At 26.4% G+C, this 17,667-nt stretch overlaps 1 protein-coding gene across 3 annotated transcripts in view; it reads left to right on the forward strand.

Annotated features, from left to right (window-relative positions):
* The first annotated feature begins 6,302 nt into the window (after nt 1-6,302).
* The window catches only part of LOC111681600 (phosphofurin acidic cluster sorting protein 2), a 91,757-nt gene continuing 80,392 nt past the window's right edge, over nt 6,303-17,667 (forward strand). For all 3 annotated transcript variants that reach the window (XM_023443456.2, XM_023443458.2, XM_023443457.2), the window contains exons 1-2: nt 6,303-6,597; nt 6,697-7,636. In XM_023443456.2, coding sequence (XP_023299224.2) covers nt 7,317-7,636 — 320 coding nt within the window. In that variant the 5' untranslated portion in view covers nt 6,303-6,597; nt 6,697-7,316. The remainder of the gene's footprint in view (nt 6,598-6,696; nt 7,637-17,667) is intronic.

Raw genomic sequence — 17,667 nt, forward strand, 5'->3', positions numbered from 1 at the left:
TTATAAAGTAGACTCATTTGAACAGCTGACTATTTTTTTTAAACTTGCTATTTGTGGACTTACTTGTCAAAAATGTTTATGTTGCCATATTTGTTTTCATTTTAACGCTTGCTTTTGTACAAATTTCTGAGTAATTTGTTGTATTTAATGTGAAAAAGTGTATTTTAAGTGTATAATATTTTTAAAAATGTTCTAATTTTTAAAAAATAAAGAAAACTCTGTAACTTTTAATATAAATAACAACATATTTTTGGAAAGTACAACAATAATGCCATATTTTCCATTAATTATTGGTTAATTTTTGTAAACAAATTTTGACAAGTTAGTATTTCGAACAAAAACAAATTGCCTGTGGTTTTTGTAGACGTTTGTTGTACAACAACTCGTGTCGCTACTTTATAAATTTACTTTGATACTCTTGATTGTTTTGAGTAAAATCGCTTAATTATGTATTGATAATAACCGTTAAAATTAAAATTCAAATGTTGGTTCAACAATGTTTGATCTGAGTAAACGAAAATGTTTCACGAAAAGCAAAGATTTCACATATTAATAGATAGTATGTAAAAAGTCTTTAAAAATTTGAAAATTTTATTAAAATGTTTACAAATATTTAATATAATTATTAGATTGATTGATTTTTTTTCTTATAATCGCAAATAAATGTGGTCTGTCGTCAGTCGCTTAATTTTAATTGGTCGCTCGCTATTTTTGTTTGATTTGTCGACTGCGGTTCCAATTGTAACTAACCTGAAAATCTGGTTACATTATAATATTTTGCTTGACTTCGTTTTCTTAATTGGTTTTTATATATTCTTTAAGAATAATAATAATAATAATAATAATAATAATATTAATAATAATAATAATAATTTGTTAAATATTTTGAAAAGAAATTTTAAAATTTTCTATAAGAGAATTTTTAAATTTTCTATAACACAATTTTGCGTAAATTTTTTTAATTTTTCTTTAAGAAAATTTTTTGAATATTTTTAATTTGATTTTTTTTAATTTTCGACAAGAGAAATATTTTATAAATTTTCTACAATATAATTATTTAAATTTTCTATATCTGGTATAATTTTCTATCGAAAACCATTTACATATATTAATATTAAAATTTAACAACATTTTAATATGGTGTACCAGTGTACACTTAATAAGGTAGCCTCGTCGCTACAACAAATACAACAATACAAAAACAACAGGCGATTTGTTATTGTAGAATAATCCCATCTGTCAAAAAAAGCTGTGTGTGAAGAATGAAAAAGCAACAAATAAACACAATAAAAATATGAGTTTTTAGCAATTATTTATATTTTTAACTATTAATATTAATATATTATATTAATTAAACGTGGAATGTCTGAAAATCATAACTATATCTATTGGGAAGACCAATTTTCCGAATTAAACGTGTTTTTTGTGAAAAGTGATTGGTCGTGTTAAAAATAGTTTGGAACGTATGCCGGAGCTAAAAATTTTCTTTTTTTATCAAGAGAGAAGGATAACAAAGACATTTAATCACGATTGACCTAGAAAACTCCTTTAAAACCATAAGTTTCTTCACTTTTTAAAATTTTTACACCTTTTGCGATTTTTTTTCTATGTAAACAAACAGGAATTTTGACAGATAAGATTGTAAAAGCTGATGATCAGCTGTGCGGACGAGGCTACCTTATTAAGTGTACACTGTGGTGTACCCTGTATCTATACTGCACTTTTATAAAAAATTGCTACTAATAAATAAAAACAACGATTTGTACGTTTTTTATACAACTCTGGGAAAAAGTATGTAAAAATAGTATGTTTTGTTCACATTGATTGTGAATTGCGGGTTCGGTCAACGAGATTAATTTTTCCATCGAGGAAATACCGTGCAAAAAATTAAGCAAAGTATATAAAATTAGTTAAATCATTAAACGCAATTAGTGTAAAATAGAAAACATTAAACACTATTTAGTGCATATTACAATCAATATAAAAAAATTATAACATTTTGTGCTAAAATGAAAGAAGAAAATAATGATTGTGAATGTTCAAAAGAGAGTGTCAGAAAATAGATAAAAGAGATGGTTGAAAAATAAAACAAAACAAAATTGGTTGTATGTATATATTCACATAATTTTAAAATGCGGAACCTGCACAAAAAGTCACCGTTTTAAACAACAACAAAATTCCGCTAAAAAATATATTTTACATAAACAAATAAACTATTTGTTGTTTTTAAAGAAGATTTATTAACATTATTTACAATTTGGCTTTGTATTAAGGTAAGTTTAAAGCATATTCAAACAAAATCACCGGTTCCTTTCTCTTTCTACATATTCTACCTCCCATTTTTCATCCTTCAAATTTTTGCTAAATTCCTATTAGTTTTTCATTTTGCATACATAGCACTGGCTCATTTTGCTTATGTAGTGTTTTTTATGTTAAACTTTATTATTTTTTTAATTTTTGGGTTGAATCCATTCATGCGTCGTCCTCTTGCATTGAGATTCTTGCATATTTCCTTATTGACTTCGTCAGTTGTATCGTGCATTTGCAATTGTTAAGTATTGTCTCCCGGCAGCTTAAATTTATTTTTGACTTTTTGCAAATTATAATTTGTAACTTTGCAGCTATAGTTTTACTTAAATGTTATTAAGTTGCCACTATGATATAGGTATGTACATACATACATATGTAGTTTAGCAAGTTAAATTAAATGTTTTAGTATTTTAGTCGTTCCAACCAGTAATACTGGCTTTTCATACTACTCCATTTCATTGCACGAATTAGTTGCTTCTGCATATGTATAACTCTCCTTAAATATATTCTGTTTCAATATGTATTTTTTGTTTTGTTATACCTTATAGTTACAGTATTAATTTCGTTTATGGTAAATGACTTTTGGTTTCTTTATTGAATGGCAAGGTTAACAAGGTCTGTTCAAATAATGTTTTGGTCCACTAATTCTTATTATTTTTCTTTCAATGCAGATAGAAGCTCATGCAATTATCAGAATTAAAAAAAAGTTTTTCAAAATGGGTACAAACATCGAATGATTGGGAAGATTTTTTTGTTACCCTTTTTATAATATTTTTTTCTACCATATAATGCTGTTCAAAACTTATTTTCTTTTTAAACATTTTATGGTTGTTATTCCTGCAAGATCTTTATAAAAATATAACACCGTCAGTGGTTAGTACAGAATTTGAGGATAGATGTTGGTTTAAGACTTTATTGCTCCAGTAGCCATAAATGGCTTCTGTAACCGCTGGTTTGGTGCAATGCCCCTTCTGTTCGTTTATTTTCGATAATCTGTCGACTTCAGATGGGATGACGCCCTGGATGTGTGTAATATAACGCCGAAAGTCTAAACGAATGTGTCGAGGAGGGATCTTCCATAAAAATTTGATTGCTACCGCATGGAGGTCTCACACCGCCCATAGCAGAAAAGGGAAAAACCTGCCGCGGAAAACAAGAGTTGCTGTGGCACAGCTGAGATCGGAATGGAGTAACAGGCTTAAAACCTGGTCCCACATAGACCGTCCCTAATATATGCCAAGCATGTGGTCAGGGTCCCCATGATACCCACACACACATATTCACACTGTCCAGCCCACTCTACTTCACTTAGCCCAATGGATTTATGGATTAATCCTACTGAAGTAGAACATCTTTCTGGTTTGAACCTAAATACATAACTCCCGAATGAAAAATGGTATAGTTTAAGCTGTTACAACAACAACAGAATTTAATTAAATGTTAAATTTAACATATATATTTGACGGGAAAATCTAGACCTTGAAGATGCATAAAATTGTGGACTTATTTTTCCTATTCTTACATACATAAAAAGAACAATTTACGTTAAAATTTTTTGTTATTTTTTAAACTTTTCGACAAATTTTAATCGGCGTTTGTTGATTTCAAGTGGGTGTAAAAAATAATTGCAACTAATTCATAAAAATACTCATTCAAAAAAATACAATTGTTTTATTTTAGTATTTCTCTATAACTCCTTTGTATTTATTTATAATAATAGTATATTTATACTCCCATATAGTATGGGAGTATATTTTTCTTTGTATAGCAGCTTCAAATAGAAAATAAATGCAGTAATAACAAATTGTGCAAAAAATTGCAATAACATAAAAAAACACAAATTTTAATGTGAAACACTCTCTTTATAATTGTGGACATAAAGAGAAATTTTCACTTATATATATTTATCCGGGTTGCCAAAGTAATTTCGCAGTATATATAAAAATATATATACATTTGAAATGCTTACACTAAGCTTCTGTGCTGAAGAAGTTATTATTGTCGGTATATAAAACAAACCATTTCAGTTGCTACGAAATGTTAAATCTTCCGTAATGTTAAATCTTTGTACATACTTGGTTGAAATTAATTCGGCTAAGATTATTTACATAATTCATATTTGAATCTAATTCGATATTCAAGTAAAAAAGAAATTGCATATTAATATCTTATACGGTAAAACATTGTATCAACGATTTTATACTTATTTGTAATAACATTTTTTGGCAACACTTTGTCCCCACTCTGCCGGTTTTGTTAAAAATCATCTCCAAAAATTATTATTTTTTTTATATACTACTCTCCATATAAACTCTCTATTTCTCTATTTTGTATTAAAAAACCCATAACATTTGGTCTAACAAATATTAAAGAATTTGATGTAAGTATAAACAAGTTTACAAACTTATTAATATAAGAGAGTTTTATCTAATATATAGAGAGAAAATTATTTATGTAAAGTTAGTACTCAAATACGTACTAAAACATACAAATACCTCTCTAAATAAAGAGATGTTCCTTTTCGTATTTGGATACATACGACAACAATGAGAAACAAAGCACCAATATGAATATAATATAGAAATCAAAGATACATAGAAAGACAGACAGACAGATAGCTCCCACACAATCGGCTGACTTTTGTGAACAAATGAGCACCCAATGTGTATTTGTAGCACACAGTAACGTGTCGGTAAAGGTAGCAGCGATATCGTACAATAAACTAGTAGGTCGCAAATGCTACCAAACACTTTAATTTACGGAAATTGTTGCAATATTTCTTAGTTTTTTTTATTGTATTTTCTATTTGTTTAATATTTTCCCTATGTAATAGTGAAAATATTCTAACAATTTGATAACTAGAAGTGAATGTTAAATAAATTTTTAATATGACTTTATTGAAAAACTTTACAAAGATTTGAAAAAGTAAAAAAAATAAAAGAACGAAAGAAATCATATGGTTGAATAAGGAATATGTTGAGTATTCAAAGTACCTCTAGTTAAATATGTTTGGTATTGGTTCTTTAAAAAGGTGGTCGTTTGTCTGCTGCAGGCTTTAAGAAAGATTTTTTAAATTATATTACAGTGTGTATATGCAGTATAACAAAATGGATGTAAGAGTGTTGAAAATGTTGTATAAAAAGGGGCAACAGCAACTGCAAGAAGTGAGTTACTAAAGTATGTTTCAACATTTTGGGGCAAGCTTTAGGCAAAAGAAAACAACAGTCGTTACTACCACTTCCATTATTTTTGTTTTTTTGCAAAAAATAAGGGCTGCCGATTTGTGGAATTTTTAACTTTAAATTTTGCTAATGATAATCCATTAAATATTTGTTGGAAAATACTAATTGTTATAAATATTTAATTCAGTCCTAGTTTAGTTCTAGTTCAGTTCTAGTTCAGTTCTAGTTCAGTTCTAGTTCAGTTCTAGTTCAGTTCTAGTTCAGTTCTAGTTCAGTTCTAGTTCAGTTCTAGTTCAGTTCTAGTTCAGTTCTAGTTCAGTTCTAGTTCAGTTCTAGTTCAGTTCTAGTTCAGTTCTAGTTCAGTTCTAGTTCAGTTCTAGTTCTGTTCTAGTTCAGTTCTAGTTCAGTTCTAGTTCAGTTCTAGTTCAGTTCAAGTTCAGTTCTAGTACAGTTCTTTTTAATGTGATTTTAATGTAAAATCCCCCCAAATGGAAATAGTTTCGAAAAAAGGTATTTGAGAAATATCCGTATGATAATTATGTCTTTGAACCATTTTGGAGATATATTTTTTACACAATTTGGGAGTAAAGTAATCGGGACTTATGGATAGTTGGCATCCTTGTTTACACTCTCATACACATACACAACATAATACTCTTGAGTATCTATGTGTATGAATTTGTTTTACATACATTATTTATTCTCTTTTCGTTTCGATTATACTACGTTTATTCAGGCAACCAACCAGCCAGCTAGTCAGTCAGTCGTTCATACAAAACGGTCTAACAACCCACCGCAGTCAGTAATAGTGGCAAGCAAGCACAACAAACACAATCAGTTAAACTTTAGCGGCACGCCCTTGTATTTTTTATATTTTTTTCAGTATCGATGAATATTCAGTGTAGAATTTTTATTTGTTATTATTTTTGCAAATACTAGTATGATGAAAATACATATAAATAAAACATAAATAAAGCAAATAAAATAAGGCAAAAACAACAAAATTTGTGTACAAACTAAAATTTATTCTTCAATATAAATAAGTCAAGTGCTAAATGAAAAGTGTGCAAAAAATACTAAACTAAATATACATACAAATATATTAGTTAGTAAAAATGTGAATCTTATAATATAGTACAATACAAATTAATTAAATCACAATGAAATTTAAATCATTTAAAATATTTTTCATTTATTTTTTTAGATCTTCAATTTAAAAAATATTTGTTGCAGAAGTCTTCCTATATAAATAAAAATTGTGAACAAAAAAATTGCAAAAAGAACCTAAAAGTTTTTAAAAATGTTTGTGTCTAAATAATGAAGAAGATTTCTGAACTACCAAAAAGCAACTACAACTATGTCAAAATCATGTCTAAAACATCAATCTTGTTTCTAAGAATAGAAGAAAAACGAATTAAATAATAAAACAACAATAAGATTTTTGTGCTAAATAAAAAAAATATTTATTTTTGTAGAAATAGTTGTTGCTTATAAAGCAGCAAAAAACGTCATTGTTGTTTTGTTTGTTTTTATTTCCTTGCGCTCATCGTTAAAAGCAACAGAACTAGCAACATTACTAAGTACCAACAACAAGAAAAACAACAGTAACATATTTCTTCATACATACTCATTTACCATATTCGCCAGTTTTGTGTGTTTCTTCACAATTCCAACGATTTCCACTTGTTAATTTTTTGTGTTAAATTCTTAAACATCTCTCTATCCCTCATCCCTCACTACTACCCATCCCATACTCAACAACATTCGTGCTCTCTTACTCTCGCTGTTTCACTAATATCCAAACAAAAAATAAAAACCGCACAAATGAAAATGGTTGATAAATCATCTAAATTGGATAAATTTAGCGCCAATATGAATGCTTCAACATCAGCTGGTGCTGGCACTGGTGGAGGCAGCGGTGGTGGTGGTGGTGTTGTTGGCAACACTGGTGCTACTGGTGGCAGTGGCATGAATACTGGTCATGGTGTTTCTAATATATCGGGTCACTATTATCATGCTATGCAACAGCAGCAGCAACAGCATCATGGCGGTAGTAGCCATCATCAAAATGGTCAAAAGCCAGTACCTATGAAATTATTTGCTGCATGGGAAGTGGATCGTACCCCACCAAATTGTATACCAAGGTAAGTGTTAATATGTATTTAGCTCTTTTAATTATTTCGTAGTTATTATTAGTTGTTATATAAATAATTATAATATGCAGGAAAAATCAAACGAGCCATTCAAGTTTTTTTTTATCCTTGGGAATGCATAACAGAAAATCGGATTAAATTTAAATTTTTATTGACTCAAAGGAAAGTTTACTAAAACTTTTAACATATGAATTTGTTTGTTTTGATTAATTAAGATTTTTATGTAATAAAAATTTCACAAATTTTCATAGTTCGATTTAATTAATTTTGGGTGTGTTGGATTATACCAATATATGTATATAAAAAAAGTTTATTCTTTATATAATCAAAATCGTTTAAAACGAACTAGATCATAACGATTTCTAGGTTATTACAAAAGGCATTTATCGTAATTTAAGTACAATTTTATACGATTTTCCTTTCAAAATAATGCATTTAAATCAAAGGACAATATTTAATATTGTTGGAAAAAAATTTAAAAAATATTTTATGAAAGTACTGAAAATGATCTGCATAAGCGATGATTTTAATACAGCAAATCATAGAATGGGGTGTCATTTTTATTTTCTACATTCTAAAGAAGTAATTTTTATGTTTCTTTTTGTACCCTACACTATTTTAGTGTAGAGGGTATTTTGGATTTGTGCTGATGTGTATAAGAAAAAAAATATTCCACCTTTAAGTATACCAATCGGCTTAGCATCGTTTTTTGGGACGGTGTCCGTCTGGCTGTCCGTGTAAAGCTTGTGAGGCAGGTTATTATTTATTAAAATTTGCACAATATACTTTATGGTTAAAATGGATTCATTATATGGTTAAAATGGATTCATTATTTTACCTAGCCATATGCAACAGAACATCCCAATTTATTATACTTTTTAATTTTTTAATTCATAGAAATGTAAGAACTAAAAAAATATATCTTCAGCATTGAGAAATATAATTATTTTTGCTTCTTCGAAAATCATTAAATATCACTTTCACAGAAAGTAAAAATATTAACTTAGTGCTACTTTTGAAGTGGTGATAAATGTTATTCTTTTTGTAATCGGAACAAAAATTTTGAAAAACCAATTCCACATTGAAATTGTGTTATTCTATAACTTCCCATCTTCGACATCTTAATCACATCTAAAAATGCGATTATATATTTTTCGCTTTTATAAAGCAAAAGTGAGGAAAGAAATTCGAAAATACATCAAACTTTGGTGAAAAACCAATGAAATTAACATAAGCATGTCATTAAATGAATTCGGTTTATTTTTGACATCCAAATATCGAATTTTTATTGCATTCATGAATGAGATTAGATGTAGTTCATAGTTGTCAAAAATGAACAACATCCCTCCAATGACACGCTAATGTAAAATTCATAGGTTTTTCACCAAAATTGGAAGTACTTCAAGTATAAAAGTAAAAATTCTACTTCTTTTTCCTCACTTTTTTGCTGGGTTACTATTTACTGAACAAATGGAACTAAATAAAATTTAAAAAGAATTTATTTTTTTTTAAATACACTGCAAATATTTTATGAAATATTAAAATGTATGATGAAATTCTTGAATTCTTTTTGTATTTATATATTTTTTAAACTATTAATAACCCATTAATTTAAATTAAAACCTATCAAAATTTATTTTCAACGCATATTTTTATTTTGCCAATTTTTAAAATTAAAAATCAATTAAGTTAAATTAAACAGCCGAAATTATTTGTATGTCTTCAAAATAATAAAAAAACGGCACATATGTACGTTATAGTTTAGGCAATTAAATGTCCGAATTCAGAAAGGCGAAAATATAACAATTTTTAGAATTTTGCATTAAAACTATTCAGTTGTTGTTAGTGTTTTTTATACAAAATTTAAAATATTGTTTAACATTTTACTTTTCTGAATACTAGCGTAAAAAATAATATTTGTTTTTTGCAAAATTTACATTTTAAAGAAATTTAAACAATTTTTTTCCTTATAAGTACGTCAGTCTTCTGCTGAAAGACAGACAAAAATAATATAGTGTCATCTTGAAAACGTTTCAACAATTTAAATTTCGACATATTGTTGTTAATTGCATTCAATATACCAATACATTGAAAAATTTACATAGTTTGTAAATATATTTCGTGTTTAATTTATATAAATTTTTCGATAAATTCATTTTTGAAAAAAATGAATTTCTGATATTACGAATCAATTTAATGTGAAATAAAAATAAATGACACATGCAGTCATTTAACAGGCGACCATAAAAATAAATTCATTGCCTTTTTCTAATTAGCACTTGCATTATTTGATTTTTTTTTTCAACTTTACACCTACCAACAAAATTGTGTGTTATGTTTAGTTATTTGAATATGTTAATTTGTTTAGAATGTATTTTAATAAAAACTGTATTTTACACACAATTTAAAAATATTATTCTTAACTATATAAATTCAAATACAACAAGAAACAACTAATTACAAATTGCACGCCCTCAGTCAAAGTCATCAAGTGACACACTTCTAATTTAAATGTGTAATTTTAATTTACAAATTATAAAATTATAACATAACTAAAATTATGTATATACATATGTAATATTTATTGTTAATTAGCCTTTATTAGCTATTAATCATCACTTGAAGATAATTTTTTTAAAGAACAAAGTTGCTACAACGAAATAATTTATTATGAATAATACTTAAGAATATGATAAAATAATATTTCTGATTATTTATCAAAGGTTTTCACTCTTTACCAAACAGTAAAATTTTAAATATTTTTATCGGAGTGTACATAATCATCATACGTATTAACAACTTATGTATGTATATATCAGATGATACGATTATATTTTTTTTTGCAAATTTTTGCTCCAAATATTTAAAATTTACTGTTATTTCTAAAATAAAAAAGTAGAACTTCACAATTATAAATAAAGTGAAAAAATAAAACCGTTTTATATATATTGCAAAGGTCAAGAATCTCTTATTTCACCTTTACTTTTATGTCAGACATATGTATACATATTCTTCATATGTATAAAAATATTCGTTCATTCTTAATAATTCCGTAAAAAAACATGCGACCTGTCGAGAGAGAGCATTTTTTATGACTTTTTTATTTAGTTTTCTTATTTGTCTTGCTGCTATACAAAACTCTATTATAGTTAACTTTTGTTATAAGATTTTGTTTATAATTAAATTGCTGCCAGTTATAAAATCATGAACAAGAAAATTGTTGTAATAAAAAAAAAGAAATCAAAACAAACTAGTCAGTTTTTTGTTCTTTTTTATATAGTACCTAGATGAAATAATGCTCAAAATTTATAACGTTTTCAAAACATGTATGTGTATTGTTGTCTTAAATTTTAGATTACATAGAAGTGGTTTAGTAATGTCTATGGTGTTATAAGTTGTATTTCGTTTTTAAACGATATTAAGACTAAATAGGTTATTTTCGATAAATTTATTTGTATTTATATAACATTTATGATACACTCAGTGTTAGTAGAACGTTTTTAAGAAATTCTCCACTTAAGGGGCACAGTTTATCCATTTATAACAGTTTTTTATAAAAATTTTCCAAAGAAGTAAAAAAGTAGAATTTATTTCCAGGAAGTACTGAAGGAGGGATGTTATTTTTCCATTCCAAATTCACTACTTCTGAAGTTATTCTCAAGAAGCCATTTTTATGTTCTTCTTTTTGAAATTATTTAATTACCCAGCAAAAAAAGTGTGGAAAAAGAAGTGGATTTCTCACCACAAATAACATAATTGAAGTACTTCCAATTTTGTTGAAAAACCTATGAATTTTACTTTAGCGTGTAATTTGAAGGATGTTGTTCATTTTTGACAACTATGAACTACATCTAATCTTATTCATAGAAGCAATAAAAATTCGATATTTGGATGTCAAAAATAAACTGAATTCGTTCAATGACATGCTTATGTTAATTTCATAGGTTTTGCACTAAAGTTTGATGTACTTCGAATATGTTATTTGTAGTGACTTTTCTACATCACTTTCCTCATTCTTAACTGAGTTTCATTTGCTTTATAAAAGCGAAAAATATATAATCGCATTTTTAGATGCAATTAAGATGTCGTTTGTAAAGTATGACATCAATTATTTTTTGCTGGGTACCTTCTTTCACAGAAGGTAAACAGATTCACTTAGGGCGAGTTTTTCTGATAAAGATAATCTTCATTCTTTGGTTAAACCTGAAACATGTATTATTTCATGTTTTTCAGTTATTACTTATTATCTTAGTTTAACTGAGTCAAATTGGCCAATTAAACTCAAGTTATAACTGAGAAAACACAATAAACAAAAACAATAAAACAACGATTTCGATAGAAAAAAATATAATATTTTAAGTAAATTACAATTTTCTGATTTGTTTTGTTTCAATAATTATTGTTTTAAATGTTTATTTAACATTTTTCCAAAATTTTCCATTTTACAAAAGTATTGTTTGTAAAAAACAGCTGTTCATTGTTTATGTTTTTGAGTGAAAACTTGGCAATACTAACAAAGTTAACTGAGCTTAAATCTAAAATTGAAAAACACAATTATCGGTTAAAGTCCGCCTAAATTTATTCCGAGTTTAATCTAACAGCAAATTAAGCCTATCCAGCAAAAACTCGGTAATGGGTTGCACTTCCCTAACCACTTACTTTTCAATGACTACTACTTCCCGTCTGCATTACTTAGAAGTACTCTAGTAATGACTTTCTTCTAATCTGATATAGAAGTTCTTTATTTTCGGCTTTGTAATTTTGTTTGCACATTTTATTCAATTGCGTGTTAGAAATTGTGTTTCACAAAAAAGAAAACAAAATTAGTTTTATATGAAAACCAATATTTGACGAGCAATAAAATAGCTAAGCATTGGTGCACTGAGTAGAACATTTGACTGACAAACCGAAGTCCCTGGTTCGTATTCTAGCTGGCTCTTTTTATTATTAAAAATAATACAACTTACTCAACAACTGTTTTGTAAGACAAATTGCAAGTACTTCTTTAACTCCCTATTTGTAAGCGAGCGTAGAAGTACTTGCCTCCAATGACATCACCGTGTTAAAATAATGACTCAAATTGCTAATAAAGAAGTAGTGCAAAGAGGTTTAATTAGCTTTTTAACACATTACTTTTCAATGTAAGTTTTTCCTGGGTAGTTTAACTGATGAGTAAGAATAAATGTTGTTCTTTTACTAGTACTTCGTTTTATTTTAGCTGGATAGATCAATAATCGTTTGTGGATAATTTTAACAGTTTTCAAAAAAAGAACATAAAATTTACTTCCTGAGAATGACTTCAGATGTAGTGAATTTGGAATCAAATAAAAAGGAAATTCCTCCTGTGATAAAATCATAACTTATTCAGGTCTTTTCAGTACTTGTACATGAATATCATTGAAATTTTTTCTATATAACTTGAAACTATTGACAACTTTACGTTAAAAATGTGAAGTGGTTACGTGCTGAATAATATGTCATTTTCCTTTTTTGAAGAAAAAAATTAGGAATTTTAATAACACTTTCGATCGGAATGAAATTCTATGACAGGCCTGATAAAGTCTTTTTAACGAATTCACTCTTTAGAGAAACTGTATTTTCTTTAATAAAAAAATGATATGTATATTTTTTCTACATATAAAAAAGTTTTAAAAAATCTCAATTATACCATAAACTCATCAAGATTATTTCCCATCGATTATGAGTAGACAGATCAATTTCTTTTAATAGCTACAAGTTTCCTAGTTAAATATATAAAAAAATTAATTTCTATACACGAGCAGTTATGCTGTTGGAAAGTGCTTAAGGGAAATTTTACTTATTTATATATAAATATTTATCAAGTCATTTAATAATAAGTGACATATTGTTTCATTCTTTAGTTTCTAGTATACTTATATGCATGTTTCCTATAAATTTGGCAGACCCTAGTTCTATTTGGTAGTCTGAACGTGAGTATATTTATGAGTGTTTTCTTTATTTTTTCAACAATTGTTGTGACACTTTTTTGTGTGTTACTGCCAATATTATAACGTGTGTATACAATTTTTTTTCGTATTTTTTGCGGCAGATCCAAGAAAAAAAGAAAACAATATTATACAATAACAACACTAATAATGATGAGAAGAATAACACAAATCGAGCAACAACTAAAATAGACCTTGAACTTTTCGAAATAAAAATTATAGATGTCGACATTTAGTACCAAAAGTTCTTGTAAGCATGAACAACGGCGGCTACGACAAATTGCAAAAACAAAAAATTCAAAAATAACGTGCATTTCTAAATAGAGTTTCACGAGAGGTAAACTAAATGTCAAGTAATAAAATACTATATATGCAATACTACCTTTAGTCAAATATAAGCCAGGCAATAAAAGAACAAAAATATTGTAGGCTTATTGGTACCAATTTTTAAAAATCTCTTAGATACCATTCTGAAGAGTTTTATAACAAAAATTGATAATATCAAAATTGTTACTTTCTATACTTTCAATTACAACGCTTCTTAGTGGGTTAAATGACCAAGAAGTGAATCAAGAAAAAACCCCGAAAAATCATATTTATTTATATAAATATTTTATGATAAGGAATTTAAATTCAAAATGATTTAAAATCATAATAATAAGATTTTATAATAAGTTTATTTATAATAGTATAAATAAATATTCTATTTGTTCGTTGCACTTGTTGTGAAAGAAATTTCTATAAAATAATAAACATATGTATTTGAGATGTATTCAATGCAAATGAAAAAAAAGATGTGTTATGAATTTTACATACATATTTTGTATATAAATCAAGAACAAATTTATTTATTCTTTAATAAATAAAAATTTCATTATTATTATTTATTTTCATTATTCATTTGAATGACAACACAAGTGGCCACATATTTGCGATTTAAATATTTAGTACAAAGTACTTTAAATTGTTATTTATTTATTGAATTTTTTTGCTAAAGATTATTAAGAAATAATATATCAATAATATGTATAATATGTTAAAGTACTTAAGTATGAAAGAAGCAATAAATTAATTTGCGAATTTATTTGGTGAAATTAAAAAACAAAAATTATTGCATTTAATATATATTTGCTAAAATTTAAACTACCAAAAATATTGGAATTTTAGATAAGATACTACTTTTGTCATACAAATTGTAAATAAGCACAGTTTAGTTTTCATGTATGTCAACTATCAAAAATTGTGTAGTAAATTTAAAATTAATTTTAATATGGTTCTATTCTTCGGGAAATTATTATAAAAATTTACTCATTCATTGAATACAAGTAGAACGCATTTCTTGACATATTGATAGATAGATAGATAGATAGATAGATAGATAGATAGATAGATAGATAGATAGATAGATAGATAAAAGTTGTCCGTTTTTTTGTCTTGTAACAAGCTTTTACTACCAACGTTTCCAAATACATATTATAATTTTAGGCCAACGTAAGATCTGACAGCCGTATACCACACCTTTTATAACGACCATTTACATCATACAAATAACAAATTGATTTGTGTCTAGTAATGCTGATTAAGATATTAAGCTGAAAAAACATTTGATAAGATTAAATTCATTCCATATTTAATGATGGAATCTTAGTTGGAACAACTTAAATTCTATCAAATGCAACCATACAAATTTTTAAACTTTTTTACAAGAATAAAACTTCTCTCTGATGAAATTTTCAAATAAAAACACTTAAACAAATATATTTTTTCTTTGTGTCATTAAAAAATTTTGTTCACACACTTACAGATAATTGCAATATTTATATTTATTCCTATTAACAGTCTACTTGCTCTAGTACAAATACAAATATATATGATAGTCAAGATCTAAAAATAAAATTTTTATCTTAGATCTGAAAAACGATTCCTATTATCTTTTTATACTGTTAGCATTTTCTATTTTGTTTGCCATCAAAACAATGATTAACGCATATAAAATTTGTTGACATATTTTGGGTTCGTGTAAAAAAATGGCTTGGCTCTTTGTATTGACATTAATAGTTATTATTAAACAGCTATATTAGTAATAAATTCAAATATTTTCAAAAACGTACACACCCTCCGTTGCAAGTGTATTTAATAGTAAATATGTACTACCCTTTTCGGTGAATGTATCAGTTTGTCATTTGCTTTCGAATAATAAATTTTCTTTGTAAAACAATTCATTTGTCGTGCGATAAGAAAACTAATTATGTACTTGTATATATGTATTTAACAACATTTTTTTGTTGGAGTTTAAGTAGCTGTGCAACTGAATGTGCAACTTAATTTAGTAAAAATAATAAATTTTATTTAAACTACGACTTTTCTTTATACACAAACATCCATGATACATTGAATGTTGAATGCAAAGTGAATTAATGATAATACAAGAATATTTATGTACAAAATAAATACAAGTTCAAGGGGGATAGTTTTAAAGTACATAGTTTATTATAGTTACTATGTTAGCCTACCTTAGGAAGAATATGTAAAATGGGTTTCAATTTATTTAATGTTGTCATAAACTTACCAAAAAATCTGAGGATATTTTGCATAAATAGGACTTTTTTATAATTATATATTGCAAATTTTCTATAAATAAATTATGAAAAATATATTTTCATTGAATTTCAAAAACTTAAAATTTATTCATAATTTTCTAAAAAAATACAGAACTTATTAAAAGTTTTAAATTGATAATTTTAGAAAGGTATATTAAGATTCAGTGTTGCCTACAGCTGAACTCTATTCACTTAGATGAAATTTTATTAACGTTTCGATGCTCTTATTTTATTATTATTTATGCAGTTTTAGATAAAAATAAACTGCGCCACTTACCAGTTAAAAAAAAAACATTTTAACACACATTAGTAGTTCTAGTAATAAAAACAATGACAACAACAGTAGTTTATGACAGTAATTAATGTAAATAAATCATTTATCAAATGATAAAAAAGAATAATAACAACAAATTTATATAAAATATAAACAATATTTTATTTTTTTTTAATATGCTGTTGACAAGGAAAAATAAATTTTGAAAAAACGCACAAAAACAAATGACTTTTTAATTAATTTTTTCACATGAAATTAAGAAAAACAATTTTAAACGTTAATGAATTTAAACTAATGTATGTATATAAATATTAGTCTACTACGTTGTATAAAATGATCACTGGGATTTAGTGTCTTCACTAATGAGTGTGTTTCTAATAAATTACAAAAAATTTGACACATGACAAAATATTCAAAATTATAGTGAAAATTTATGTTTAGCGCAAAATTAATTCTAATGTAATTAATGTTAAAATAAGAAATACTAAATAAATTTAATGAATTTAAGTTTAATATTTGATTTAATATTTAGTTTTGATAATGAGTAATGAATTGTAGTAATATAAGCTGTGTAGTTATTTCATACTTACTTAGTAATGTGTGGACACTATTGCATTATTTTAATTTGTTGAAAAGGATATGTAGCCAATTGTCTAGAGCGTCTAAATAACGAATAAGAGATTAAGCAGTAAAAACTTGGTACACTGAAAAAATCTATGCCTAATATATACGAAAAATGTCGTACATTGTACGAATCGTTCGTTGTTTCGCACCACGAAATTCTTTCTTAATATATACGAAATTGTACGAAATATTTTAGTATAATGCAATATATTCTTGAAAAAATTAATTTACATAAATGGAAAAAAGGGAATTTTGAATAAATATGGTAAAATTTACGAAATAAAATAAATTTTCTAATTTTAGTTCAAAATTATTCTCCACACATTTTTTTTATGAAAATAATTCGCGAATAAGATTATACTTTTTCTTAAATTTTATAAAAATGTTGTAGTTATACCCTACACCACTATAGTGGGGAGGGTATTATACGTTTGTGCTGATGTTTGTAACATACAAAAATATTGGTCCAATACCCACCTTAAAGTATACCGATCGATTCAGAATCATTTTTTGAGTCGATTAAGACATGTCCGTCCGTCCGTCCTTCCGTCTGTCCGG

Source organism: Lucilia cuprina, chromosome 4, assembly GCF_022045245.1.
Source record: "Lucilia cuprina isolate Lc7/37 chromosome 4, ASM2204524v1, whole genome shotgun sequence".
NCBI lineage: Eukaryota > Metazoa > Arthropoda > Insecta > Diptera > Calliphoridae > Lucilia > Lucilia cuprina.